Source organism: Gymnoscopelus braueri (assembly GCF_963280865.1).
Source record: "Gymnoscopelus braueri genome assembly, chromosome: 10".
NCBI classification, from domain to species: domain Eukaryota; kingdom Metazoa; phylum Chordata; class Actinopteri; order Myctophiformes; family Myctophidae; genus Gymnoscopelus; species Gymnoscopelus braueri.
In genome coordinates this window covers 15516830-15531153 of record NC_137611.1, presented here as the reverse complement: position 1 = coordinate 15531153, position 14324 = coordinate 15516830, and the positions used below count along the sequence as shown (strand labels likewise).

At 42.1% G+C, this 14324-nt stretch overlaps 2 protein-coding genes across 2 annotated transcripts in view; both read right to left on the bottom strand.

Annotated features, from left to right (window-relative positions):
* Nucleotides 1-14324, bottom strand: part of atp1a2a (ATPase Na+/K+ transporting subunit alpha 2a) — a 97527-nt gene that overhangs the window by 42726 nt on the left and 40477 nt on the right. The window contains exons 11-14 of the mRNA XM_080441107.1: nucleotides 14158-14292; nucleotides 9987-10066; nucleotides 4793-4902; nucleotides 23-198 (exon numbers count right to left, since the gene is read on the bottom strand). Coding sequence (XP_080297233.1) covers nucleotides 23-198; nucleotides 4793-4902; nucleotides 9987-10066; nucleotides 14158-14292 — 501 coding nt within the window. The remainder of the gene's footprint in view (nucleotides 1-22; nucleotides 199-4792; nucleotides 4903-9986; nucleotides 10067-14157; nucleotides 14293-14324) is intronic.
* Nucleotides 9701-14324, bottom strand: part of lig1 (ligase I, DNA, ATP-dependent) — a 228321-nt gene continuing 223697 nt past the window's right edge. The window contains exon 28 of the mRNA XM_080441105.1: nucleotides 9701-9727. The gene's annotated coding sequence lies outside the window, so the exon portion shown is untranslated. The remainder of the gene's footprint in view (nucleotides 9728-14324) is intronic.

The following is a 14324-nucleotide window of genomic DNA, read 5'->3' as shown; positions in this document are numbered from 1 at the left end:
TGAAGCAGGGGAAACCAATCACCTTAATGCCAGCGGAGCGGCATTTGCCCACGGCGTCGGGGACGGCGGCGCGCGGCGGGTCGATCATGGAGATCAGGCCCAGGAAGCAGAGGCCCTCCACGGGGAAGTTGAGTTCCTCCACGTCGAAGGCGAAGCCCCGGGGGAACTGGGAGTGGGACATGTTCAGGTGGCAGAAGCCTGGAACACAAGAGGACACAAAGGGAAATGGAGGGGGAAACCTGGTTATTTTCATAGACCTGAGGCGGATTCTACAAATGCCGTCTAAATCAGTAGTTAAATGGTAAGATGGTAAATGGTGCATTTATATAGCGCTTTTTATCCAAAGCGCTTTACATAGACTGTGTATTACATTCACCCATTCACACGCACATTGTCACAGCCCCTTGGCCTGGCTTGCAGGGCCTGTGTGGTTGTATGGTGTACTCCCCTGTGTATATTCTCTCCCACAGATATCCTATAGGCGTCGGCCAACTTGGGGGTTCCTAACTAGGTGCATTGGGAGCACCTGGCCAGTGCTCAGCTGGAGCCCTATAAAAGAGTGGCTGCCAGCCATTCGAGGTGTCCCTCTCCAGATGACAGCACCCTTTTTGTTTGTTTGCCTTATGACTGAGTTCACACACTTTACAACACCCTACACTACATTGAACACGCATCCATACATTGCTGACACTACTGATTACTGAAGTACACGCCTCATTCCTTTTGTAAAGCATTATTTAAGTTCCTTTTGTTAACCCATTTAGCCCTGGAACGCATCTGTGTCACTTTAGGTTTCTTTGGCTATTCAAAAATAGCAGATATACAAGCTCATAGCGCGGCACCGAGTGCCGCGCTACGAGCTTGTAGATCTGCTATTTTTGAAAAATCGTGAAAAAATCTTTTTTTTATTTTTTTCAAAAATCTTAAAAATCCTTAAAACATTTTTAAGAATCGCCTCAGGTCTTAATGGGTTAATAAATCATTATTACTTTTAAGCACTGCCATCGTGTCCTCCTCAATTTGTCATGGCCCACGGGCCGGGTTGTGACAACATTCATAGACCGATGGCGGAGGAAACCATGCAAGGCACCAACCTGCTCATCGGGAGCAAATTAGGGGTTCAGCGTCTTGCTCAGAGACACTTCGACACTAACTCTGGGGGAGCCCGGGATCGAACTGGGAACCTCACCGGCCACTCTACCCCTGAGCCACTGCGTGCCCCAGTTCTCACACTTTCAACACTTTTCAAAAATGTTCAAAAATAGCAGATGTACAAGCTCACAGTGCGTCACTTCGTGCCGCGCTGTGATCTTGTATATCTGCTATTTTTGAATAGCCAACGCAAACATCTAAAATGACACATATGCTTTCCCGGTTTTAATGGGTTAAATGATTTCAGGATTGTTTGCTACAATGGCTTTTTTTATTTGTGTTCTTTACTTAAAAAACTGCAGTAAAAATCTGAACTATTATTATTATTATTATCATCATTATTACAATCCTTGTGGTTTTGGACCTTTAAGCCCTATATACTTCGTCACATGACGATTAGCCAAAATATCCGACCTACAAGCTCACAACGCAGTGAGCTTGTAGATTTTGCCGTATGCACAATTAACCACTCTCAAATCCTTACAGGTCATTTTTTTTCACTTTGGGTTTAAACAAACAATCAGAATTCAGCACCTCTTCTCTCAGGACTCATTCAGATTATCCTGTCTTTACTACATTATGTAACCCTGCAGACTGTAATACTACTTTATTAGACAGTAACCTACAGAGGGACAGGTCAAAGGTCACTGAATTAAGTTCCACTGGTCTTGTTAAGGAGTCCTGTCCCCATTGGAAGCAACCTTAGATTGAGTGAGAACAAGATGCAAGAAAAAAAACAGGTTTTCAGCACCTCGGACAGCGACCAGGGGATCGCTATCCCATTAAAGGAGAATTTTGGACTAAAGTTTTCTTACCTTTTCTATGACGTTATGATATCTTAGGATGAATGGTACAGTAGAAAAATTTCATAACTCCACCCCTGAGCCGCCACAGCTTAAAAGGTGCGCGGATAGGCCTTAGGTTAGATCACATATTTTAATAGCTTTTAAAAAAAAAAAATTGGTGAGATCTGACGTTCATAGTGACAGAACACTATGCAACCAAAAAAAAAAAAAAAAACAGAAGTCTCGCTAGACGAGATTGAAATCTCGAGATTTCAATCTCGTCTAGCGAGACTTCTGTTTTTTTTTTTGGTTGCATAGTGTTCTGTCACTATGAACGTCAGATCTCACCATTTTTTTTATTTTTTAAAGCTATTAAGACCAGGGACGCGTCTGTGTCACTTTTAGATTTCTTTGGCTATTCAAAAATAGCAGATCTTACAAGCTTGTAGATCTGCTATGTTTTTTAACCTTGAAAATGTGTGCAAATCTTTTTATTTTATTTTTTATGTGAACATTTGTATAATATTTTGTTCCAGGGACCCCAGGAAGCAAAGATTTGAGTTACAACTGTTCGCTTATAAAAATATATATATTAAAAGATTTACACACATTTTCACGATTTTTCAAAAATAGCAGATCTACAAGCTCATAGCGCGGCACTCGGTGCCGCGCTATGAGCTTGTAGATCTGCTATTTTTGAATAGCCAAAGTATAGAATAATGGTTAAAGTGGTTACACAGATGCGTTCCGGGTTTAAATGGGCTAATTAACGGGATTGAGCGCACCCCAACCCGCGCCAAGTTACACAGGCCAAGAAACATCCAGCTTGCACATTGTTCCAAGTCCATTTTCCCCTTACATGTAGAATTGTAAAGTTATAGGAAAAATATATATATTTTAATGGCAATGAAAATACAGTTGTCCGAGTACTGGTATTCGCAACCACAATGCAAGGTGCCGAAATTCATATTCTCCGTGTTGCAGAGGGGGAAAGTTGATGAGTTTCATATAGTTTCACCATGAACTGGGGGTAATCAAGCGTAGTAACCCCCCAGGGCCTCTTAGCCTCATTCAAAATACATTATTTCGACCTTATTTGAAAGCCACACCAGACAGCACCCCACTCTGCCCTGGAGTATACTCTCTCTCGCAAACCCCTGTACTCTCTAAAGCAAAAGAAAATACCCAAAAAACATAATTAAAACATTCCGGTATTCATGATTATTAAACTGACTTTCTGCAGACAAACTGTTTTCAATCCCAGCCACTGCAATATGCAAATTGGATGTAATTAGACGGTGCGTTCGCCAGATGCTGATCTAAAATACCTATTAAAATATCTCTCCGCTGTTAGCAACTGATGACCAAGCATTAGGACTAAACTTCCTTTCGCTTTGGACTAAAATTAGCCTAAATTACTATTCCGACGTTCCATTTCCTCTAACCCATTAAGACCGGGAACGCATATGTGACATTTTTTTTGATTTATTTGGGCTTTTTGAAAATAGCAGATCTACAAGCTCATAGCGCGGCACCGAGTGCCGCGCTACGAGCTTGTAGATCTGCTATTTTTGAAAAATCGTAAAAGTTTGTGCAAAAGTTTGTGCAAAAGTTTGTGCAAAAAAAAAAAAATCTCTTGAAAATATATATTATTTTTTAAGCGAACATTTGTAACTCAAATCTTTGCTTCTGGGGGTTCTACAAATGTCTTCTAAATAAATTTCTTTTTTAAACGTAAGTTTCTATATCACTTTTTTATGTCAAGGACCCACAAAATTATATGCATTTGGCCGCGGACCCCCATCTCAAAATATTTAGTAATAGGGACCCCCAGAAGCAAAGATTTCAGTAAAAAAAATCCCTTTAAAAATATATATATATTCAAATATTTGCACAAATGTTCAAGATTTTTCAAAAATAGCAGAGCTACAAGCTCATAGCGCGGCACTCGGTGCCGCGCAATGAGCTTGTAGATCTGCTATTTTTGAATAGCCCAAAGAAATCTAAAAATGTCACAGATGCGTTCCCGGGTCTTAACGGGCTAACAGGCTGCAGTGCCTCACCACGGAGCAGACACCGCAATGCAAGGCGCCGCAGTAGAATCCACACAGCATTAATAAATCACAGTTACATGAACATTGTACTTTATATCGCATAATGAGACACTTTCTGAAACCATTTGAGGGGCTTTGCTTCTGTGCACCTGCAGAGTTTAGTTCAGGTCCGTTGAGATGAGCTTATTTGTTTTGTTGCAAAAGTGCTAAAACATCCATTGTATGATTTGAAATGCACACAAGGAGAAAACAAGAAATAAAACGATTAACCTGGCTGTCTAGTGAGATTTTATTTTTTTAAATCTTTCAACCTGGCTTCCCTATTATGGTGTCATTATAAATGGTAAATGGTGCATTTATATAGCGCTTTTATCCAAAGCGCTTTACATCGATTGTACATTACATTCACCCATTCACACACACACACATTCGCACACCGATGGCGGAGGAAACCATGCAAGGCACCGACATGCTCATCGGGAGCAATTAGGGGTTCAAGCGTCTTTCTCAAGGACGCTTCGACACTGACTCTGGGGGAGCCCGGGACCCGCTCTACCGGACACTCTACCCCTGAGCCATTATAGCCAAGAAATGTATATTTCCCCGCAGAAAAATCCCCAAATGTGTCTATATTTTCAAAAATATCAAGACATGGAAAATAGCAGATCTACATATAAGCTCATTGCGGTGCGAAATTTTCACAATTCGTCGAACGACAGAGTATATAGTGTAAGTGGTGAAATTCACCACTTACAAGATGACGGTGAACATACATGATGTGCTGTTACTTCCAAAACATACCAAGTACTCTCTCTCCCAGGCCTCCCAGATCCATGTATGCGTTCTGGAAGGCGTCGCTCAGGCTGGGATCCAGGGGGACCTCCTGGCCGTGAAGCATGATGGTACTGCACCTGTACAACAACAACAACAACAACACCACCACCAAACGCCATTTAACATCTTCTACTCACTGCTGACATCACATCACAGTCTACTGTCTATGCAATTCTACTTCATTTTATTAGACAGTGCAGTAACGTCTAGACTAGGGACAGGTCAAAGGCCACTGAATTATTGACCACTTATCTTCCACTTCCACTTCATCTTGTTAACCCATTAAGACCTGAAGCCGATTCTACAAATGTCTTCTAAATCCCAACACTTTTTTTTGAAAAACGTATGTTTCTATATCAGTGTGGTGCTCAAACCTTTTTCACGTCAAGGACCCTCAAAATGATACGTATTTGGCCGCCGACCCACATCTCAAAATATGTTGTTCCAGGGACCCCCCAGAAGCAAAGATTTGAGTTAAAAATGCTTGCTTTAAAAAAATATATATTCAAAGATTTGCATATATTTTCAGGATTTTTCAAAAAATAGCAGATCTACAAGCTCATAGCGCGGCACTCGGTGCCGCGCTATGAGCTTGTATATCTGCTATTTTTGAATAGCCAAAGGTTACCAAATTATGCTTATTTTTTTTAGCTCAAATCGAAAAATGACACAGATGCGTTCCAGGTCTCAATTACATTACACCTTAGATTGAGAGGTGTTGTTGCATCAAACAAACAGTTTTCAGCACCTCGGACAGCGACCAGGGGATCCCTAATGAATGGGATTGAGCGCACACCCTGCCTGTGCCAAGTCACACTGATCAGGAAACATGCATTCCAGCTCATTGCACATTGTTCATTGTTCCCTTAAATGTGGAATCCTAAAGTTATATGAAAAATCATATGATATTATCTTATATTAAAATTGGCTAAAGGGAGGACTGGCCCGGTGGACCCGTTGTTTTACAGTGTATGAGTGCGGTTCCAAAGTACTTGTTTGAAGCTGTTTCATGTACCTTATGGTTGTGTGTGCGTGTGTGCGTGTGTGCGTGCGCGCGTGCGTGTGTGTGTGTGTGTGTGTGTGTGGAGGGGGGGGGGTACAGTATATAGCACCTCAACCATCCCAAAGAACCTGCTGAAGAACCATACAGTTTTCTGCGTATGCCCACTTTTATGTGATTTTTTAAATGCATTTCCAGACTTTCCCTTTATACAGTAAGCCCCGCCCACATGTTGCACATCAGGGGGCCAGTTGCACCACCTCCACACTAAGTTCAAACTTAGCCTAGTTATAGCTTAAACACATTAAATCCGGGAAAGTATCTGTGTCATTTTAGATTTCTTTGGCTATTCAAAACAAGGGAACCAGGAGACCTGGTACTGCCAGACCCCTAGTGGTTGAAATCTGAATGGCCGGACTTCGCATGACGTGTGTGCAGAGGAAAAGAGGAAAGGAGGGACAGACCGAGGAAAAGAGGGACAGACCGACCGACAAAGCCTCATGTAGGCCGACCCCTCTGCCAATAGAAACTTCAGCCTTTCTCTGCCTGGAAACGTAGAAATAAAAGCATTGTTCTTGCATCAATACAAATGTTTGAAATCCTGTTTAAAAATGACCAAACATGCCTACCAATGATGTCACTGGTAGGCAGGTTCTTAACTGTCCACAGCCCTCCTCTGAGAGACAGAATGAGACAGAAATGGTTTCATCTTATATCTAGAAAATGTGCTCCTCGGAGCACAGGTCTCTGCCAGTACTGTTCCTGATTAATCCTGTCTTACCTATTTATATTACATATTGTCACGTGTCACTTGACCAATGTTAGCTTGGCAGATGGAAGCTCACTTCAAAAAATATAAAAGATTTTTTGAAGTGACACACCTATTTATAGGTTTCTATGTCATCATGCGTCTCGCTACTGAAGTATCGTTTCAAACATAAGTACGTCATTCCATATAAGATTTGATTTAATATTGTGTCACAGTATTAGGTGATTCTGAGTTCTGCAGTTAGCAGTGTTTGAAATTGAAAACCACTGGTGTCCTCCCCCATCCGTTGGGATGCGATCATCAATTTGCATTCCCACAGTACCCCAAGAGTTAAGCCTAGGTGTGGTGAGAAAATGGAATACATAAGTGGGGGTCCGTGAAAGTACAGAGACAACACCTCTTGATTTGATTAACCAAAGAAACTTGTGTTTACCTACAGGAAAGAGACCTATTGTCCTATTGTATACAGAATGTTTGAAGCCCCCTGGAGTCCAACAGAGCCATTCTTTTGTTTTGGTTCGAGCTGATTACAGTACTATTGTATTTATGCAAGGGAGATGGCTGAGGTGAAGGCGTCTGTTCTACCATCTCTAAAAAGATCTCTGTGTGGTTAGAGGAGTAACCAGCTAAAATGTTTACCCACTAATTGTTCTTCTCTTTTAGGTCTGCAGTATGTAGTTAAAATGAGTAAAGTCTTGATAACTATGACCTGTGCTGTTAACAAAGAGAAATGTCATTTGGGAAAAGTATTCAGTCCTGAAGTAACTGCTGTTTTTATTTGACTCATTGTATTCCTAAAATGCTGTTTGCAATTGTGAAGGTATAATGTGTGTGGTCTTATTCTAAAGCTTAAAAGATGTTGAACAAGGATTACTAAACCAGGTTTCGTGCAAAAGTAAAGTTTGATAAATAGAGACAAGACAAAATTGGTACAGTGTGAAGACATGCAAATGAATTTCAATAGTGGGCTCGGCCACGACCCTCAATATTCATGTATTCGATGTGTGATAGGCCCACTGGGATTAGGGGCTGGGCTTAGCCACCTAGCCTCCTCCTCTTGTGGCATAAGGTATACAGTATAAGTATTGTGTTTGTATGAAAATGCTGCGCTCTGCTAATCTGACCTGAACCTGGCAGCTTGCCTGTTGGGTGGAATAAAATGATACCTAACTGAAATCCTTGGACTGGACTTCCCTTCATGAACCTTTCTCCAGGAGACTGATTACAGCCACTCTCTCGACCACAAATATACATCACTAGCCAATCAGAGCATTGGTGACAACAATATTGTCACGTGTCACGCGAAGCTTGACCAATGTTAGCTTGGCTGAGACGGGGGGACACACGGAAGGACAAGAACGAAAACATACTCTCCACCTCTGGCGGAGACAATGAACTAATAAACATCTTTCCTGGGCTGGGGATGCTATGGTGATCAATTGACCATATACAGTATGGGAGAACAACTGGCATCGGCTTCATGGATTGGACAAACTTTCCATGACGTTTGTGCCGCTGCACCTATATAAATGGTCTCACATACAGTAGAACTCCATTCCTCTACAGAAGACTGAATGAATCAGCTTTAAGCTGCTGGTTTGAGAAATGATGCAGTGGACCGTTCATCTCAATGAAGCACCAAATGAAGGCTGTCGTCATGCTGCTGTTGCCGTGGGAAACAAGCTGTACTCCTTTGGAGGGGACGGTGATCTTCAGATTGGTGTGTACGTCTTCAACACAGTGTCTTTATGCTGGAGGAAGTTACCACCGGTGACAACTAGAAAAGGAGAACATCTCCATGATGCTCCCTCCCGGCTCTTGGGCCACACAGCTGTACTGATAGAAGATATCATCTACATCTGGGGAGGATATAACTACTATAAAAGGGAGAACTACAATGTGCTTCATGCATTTGATGTGGACACACACAGATGGTTCAAGCCGGGGATTGCTGGGGCTGTTCCAGAGGAGAGGTTAAACCACTCAGCCTGTGTCTTGGAGAAGATCATGTATATCTATGGAGGATCGACACGGAATGGACGCACCAATGACATCCACAAGTTGGACACCACCACAATGGTCTGAGCACGCCTTCTGCACAACTTCATCCAGAAGGACGCTACGCTCATTCAGCCTTTGACTACAAAGGAGAGCTGTACATATTTGGTGGACGTAACCACCATAACCGGAACCCAGATTTCAATGATCTGTGGAAATTAAATCTACAGACCTTCTCCTGGAAGAAGATTGAGCCCAAGGGGAAAGGCCCATGTTCAGGGATGTATTGGATGTGCTGTTGCGTGGTGCGTCGTATCATCCTCTTTGGAGGATATGGATTATCTAGAGACCTGTACATATTAGACTTAAGTCCTAGTCTGAAGACGCTATGCAAGCTAGTAGTTATTCAGTACAGTCTGGAGCAGTGGGAACTCCCACGTGACCTCAGGTGGGAACTGGCAGCCATGGTTACCCAACAGAAAAATGTATATTATCCCACTAAAAGTGTTTAAAATACACACAAGGGTAAACCCACATCAGGAAAAGGAATAAAATCGAAAAGAAACTACAGCCCACAAAATAATGGAAATAAATTAAAAACAAAAACGGGAAAAGAGGGACAGACCGACCGGCAAAGCCTCATGTAGGCCGACCCTCTGGGTCTGGCAAATAGCAGATATACAAGATCATAGCGCGGCACTCGGTGCCGCGCTATGAACTTGTAGATCTGCTACTTTTTGAAAAATCGTGAAAATGAGTGCAAATCTTTGAATATATATTTAAACAAGAACCAGGGGACCTGGTACTGCCAGACCCCTAGTGGTTGAAATCTGAATGGCCGGGCTTCGCATGACGTGTGTCCCTTCTATGTCCCTTCTATGACGAAAGGGGGACAGACTTTTTTGGCTGGGGCCGGGGGACAAAGTGACGAAAACAGATACAAAGCCTCATGTAAGCCCGACCCCTTGGGTCTGGCAAAAAATATATATACATATTTAAAGATTTGCACAAAAAAAAAAAAAAATAGCAGCTCTACAAGCTCATAGTGCGGCACTCGGTGCCGCGCTATGAGCTTGTATATCTGCTATTTTTGAATAGCCAAAGAAATCTAAAAATGACACAGATACTTACCCGGCTAAATGGGTTAAATGGCTTTTTTTTATAAAAGTAAAAATTTAAGCTATAACTAGGCTAAGTTTGAACTTAGTGTGAGGTGGTGTAACTGGCCCCAGGGAAGTACATATTTATTTTTACGCTGTTGAGCCCCCCCCCAAAAAAAGATGAATATTTCCCATAGTGAGTGGGATGGATGGATGGATGGATGGATGGATGGATGGATGGATGGATGGATGGATGGGTGGGTGAGTGATGATGACTCATTGATGAAGCTGTACCTGTCCAGGATCCTCTCAGGGGCTCCTTTCATGACCAGAACGTGACCAGAGGGGTCGTCTTCCAGCTCGTGGATAGAAAGCTACAGTAGGCAGAGGAGGAGGAGGAGGAGGAGGAGGAAGAAGAGGAAGAGGAGGAGGAGGATTATATCGTTGCTGTCGGGTGCAAACCTTGCATGTCTTTTTTCTTTTTTTTTTTAACAAAACGATTTGAAATAGTGAAAATAGCCGATCTACAAGCTCACAACAACGCCAGAGCTGCTATTTTCACTACTTTTGTGAGACACCCTTGTATGATGAAGTAGGGCCTTAAAGGGATAGTTTACCCAAAAGATGACTTATTTTCTATCAATGACACACCCCATGAAGCCTTGAATTCATGGAGATATTTTTTTTTGTCGCATTCCTGAGGCAATAATTTGATGACCGGTGGAAAGATGCTAATGTCTCCGCTAGGAGACTCAAAGTTGACACTTTCACTACCGGAGCCGCCGCCAATCATCAAATTATTGGCTTAGGAATGCAAAAGAAATAATAATCCAGTCTCCATTTGGGTGTGTAATTGATAGAAAAAAAAGTAATTTTGTGGGTGAACTATCCCTTTAACCCATTAAGACCTGAGGCGATTCTTAAAAATGTTTTCTAAATCCTAACAGTTTTTTGAAAAAAATATAAATAAAAAAAAATCACGATTTTTCAAAAATAGCAGATCTACAAGCTCATAGCGCGGCACTCGGTGCCGCGCTATGAGCTTGTAGATCTGCTATTTTTGAATAGCCAAATAAATCTTAAAGTGACACAGATGCGTTCCAGGTCACGAAAAAACATAAAAAACTATAAATATGGACATACAGGTTTCTACCCCGACAGCAGTGATTATGTAAAGAACTGTAAATACTGTAACACCAGGGGGCTCCGTCATAAAGCCAAAACGCAACGCAATTTTGGGAAAAGACATCACACCTGATGAGGCTTTATTTTTTTTGGCAAGCAGATCTGTGATGTTTTTTATCCCACAATTGATGGAATTATCTTTCCATCTGGATGGTGGAGATGCAGGTATATTATTATTATGCCTTATGGGGGGGGGACTCAAGGTCTGATCTCACACACATAGTTATTCCATCAAGCTTATAGAAATCCTATACAGGCTGATGCCAAATAATGTATAGCAAATGAAATGTAAATGAGATCTCTATCCTTCGTTGCCAGGCAGGCAGTCGGATTGTGGGCTCTCAGGAGTGAACAGCTGCACGCCTTTTGGAAAAGATAGCCGACTTGTTAAGAACTAACTAAGATGCATCTCTTCTATTAAATGTGGCAACCTTTTCTCAATTAACGTGGCGAATCTCCGATCGCACTTGATTGAACCGCAGGGTTCCATTCCTTCCAGGATTCCATTCCTTCCAGGATTCCATTTCCTAAGCCCTGTGTACTTCAAATTGCGTAAATAGCCAATCTAGCGCACAACGTGTCGCATCACGACGCGTTGTGAGATTGTAGATCTGCCAATTGTGCTATTTTTGAACATAAAATAAGTTAGACATTTTGAAAATCTTTGAAGATCTTTCCCAAAATAGGTATGACAGGCTTAAAGCGGCACAACAGTATGTAACTTTCTTTTTATGAATAAAATGCAATGTTGTCCACTCTGTATGGTAGAGTGTGTTAACACAATATAACTTCTACAATTGGGGTGGTTGTATTTGGTCTCCCTGCTCTTCTATTGAGACATTGAGATCCTGTGTCTAGGTGAGACATGACCTTTGACACGATCCCGTTTCTGGTTCGACACAACATTTTTACCTGAAGTTCAGGATAAATTTATCCCCTGAGCAAGCAGGCTCTATAAAATCAACGGTAAAGAAAATAATAATTCTGAACTTGCGCAGGAGACCCGGGTTCAAATCTGGGGTAGAACAGGAAAGTTACATAGTGCAGCTTTAACAAATTTCCTGCCATACATGCATAAAGTCGTTCTATTAAATAGCGCGCTTGCCCGCCAACACGCATAAAGTCGTTCTATTAAAAAAATTAGGCACGCTGTTTTAGGCACCGTAACACAGCTCTGGGATGATCCATCGTCAATCACAGAAGAAGTATGTTGATGTGACATCATTCCAAAAAACTTCACTTCTATCCGGCCTGACTATGGGATTTTCAGAAAAACAGCTGTACAGTAACTCAGTTTATATTTTTTTGCATTGAAAACCACTGTTTTCAGGGGGCCCCAAAATGGCGGATCATGGTTGGAATGTTGTGGTTCGTCTGAATACACAGATCCCTCCGCCTACCCCTTCCCTTCGCCTTTTTAGTTTTTTTGGAACACAATGTCGCCTCCGCGGCGTTTCAAATATCATCGGATGAAGGTAATTACGCTGGCAAGGGGATAACAAACAATGTTTAATACCTTGGCGGTTATTGTGTTAATGTAGTTAACATACTTCTTTTTGTTTTGTTTTTTGGCTTTTTTATGCTTTTATTTAGAGAGGGATAGGGAAATATAGGCTGACAGGAAATGGGGAGAGAAATGGGGGGGTGACACTCAGCAAAGGTCGTCGGGAACGGGAGTCGAACCCGCGACACGCTATCAGGCTGGCATTGCAGCCTATAGGGTGCCTGGACCGTTAGGCCCAGGCCTAACATACATTTTTTAATACATTTATGGTCTGCTTACTTATTCTTGACTAATCTGTCATATACAGCCATCGTTTTTGCATTGTCACTGTGTGTCTGTATGTTTCTTATACGCTTTGAAAAAAGAAAATTCAAAACAAAACAAAACAACATCAACCTGATATCAAATCTTTAAACACAATTTACCTCTGCTGTTCAATACGTCAACTTGATTACATGAGCTCAAACGTGGTTGACGTAAACGTGTTCCAGATGACTAACAAACCCAATAAGCATCGAGCGCAGTGTTTGACTTTAATGCCAGTAAGCACTTTTGTAAGGAGTAGTATAGCTCTACCATACGAAGCACTTTATAGAACCTGACTTTGACTTGAGTCTAAAAAAAGCGTGTGGCTTTTTACAGTCTGTTCTCATGATGCGGTACAATAGCGTTCATTACCCCGTGGGAAATTCACCTGCATGCGAGTGCCACAGTGTGTGAGTCACGCTCGAACAGAGCGGGATAACATACAACAACTCATGTACCGGTTAACAACAACAACAGCAACACGCTGTGCGCGCACTATAGCGCTGTAGGATTTGAGGGGGAAAAAAAAGGGAAAAAAATATTAAAAGAGATAAAGAATGCCACATTATTGTGCGCTGGCTGGCATAGCAAGGTAAGGTAATGATTGTGGATTTGTACTATGCAGCGTAACCCCCCCCCCCTCTCACCCTCTCACCCGCCCCCGCAAGGAAAATCATTTGTATCCCAGTCGCAGCATAAATAATCTCACAAAAGCAGAACAAAATTGCTTTTTCCTTCCTCCCCACGCGCTTTAGACTTTCCCAATTTCTGTTCTCTGGGGGGGAGGGGGGCGGGGGGGGCGAGGGTGGTGGGGGAGACAAAGGAAGAACATGATTCGGAGGCAACACCTGTATTGTCATGCAGATGCTGTACAACCCCGAGCATGTTGAGATAATAATAAATAATAATAAAGGGAAAGCCGCCCAGGCGCATTACTCGCGGTTGTGATGCCAATAACCCATTAAAGCCGGGAACGCATATGTGTAATTTTTTTATTTCTTTGGCTACGAGCTTGTAGATATGCTATTTTTGAAAAATCGTGAAAACGTGTGCAAATCTTTCAATATATATATTTTTTAAGCAACATTTGTAACTCAAATCTTTGCTTCTGGGGATTCGACAAAATGTCTTCTAAATCCATAGAGTTTTATTTTATTTTAAACGTATGTTGCTATATATATCAGTGGTGCTCAAACTTTTTCATGTCAAGGACTGCATTTTTTTGTATTTGGCCGTGGACCCCCATCTCAAAATATTTAGTTCCGGGGACCCCCACAGACACAAAGATGTGAGTTACAAATGTTTGCTTTAAAAATAGATTTGCACAAAATATCACTATTTTTGAATAGCCAAAGGAATCTAAAAAATGACACAGATGCTTTCACCGGTCTTAATGGGATAAACTATTGAATGTTACATCGACTCAGCGTGCTAAAAAGGGCCGACGCATGCATTGCTCTAGCTCTGTACCTGGTACTTGTTGGTGGAATTGAAAGGGATCTCTCCCACTTTGCGGTTCTGGGCTCTCATGTTGCGCACGCTGCCGCAGCACAGCTCAATGCACTTCAACAGAGCTGACTCTGATGCATCGCCCGCTGTGTCCCTCTGGGGTGTGGGAGAGAGAGAGAGAGAGAAAC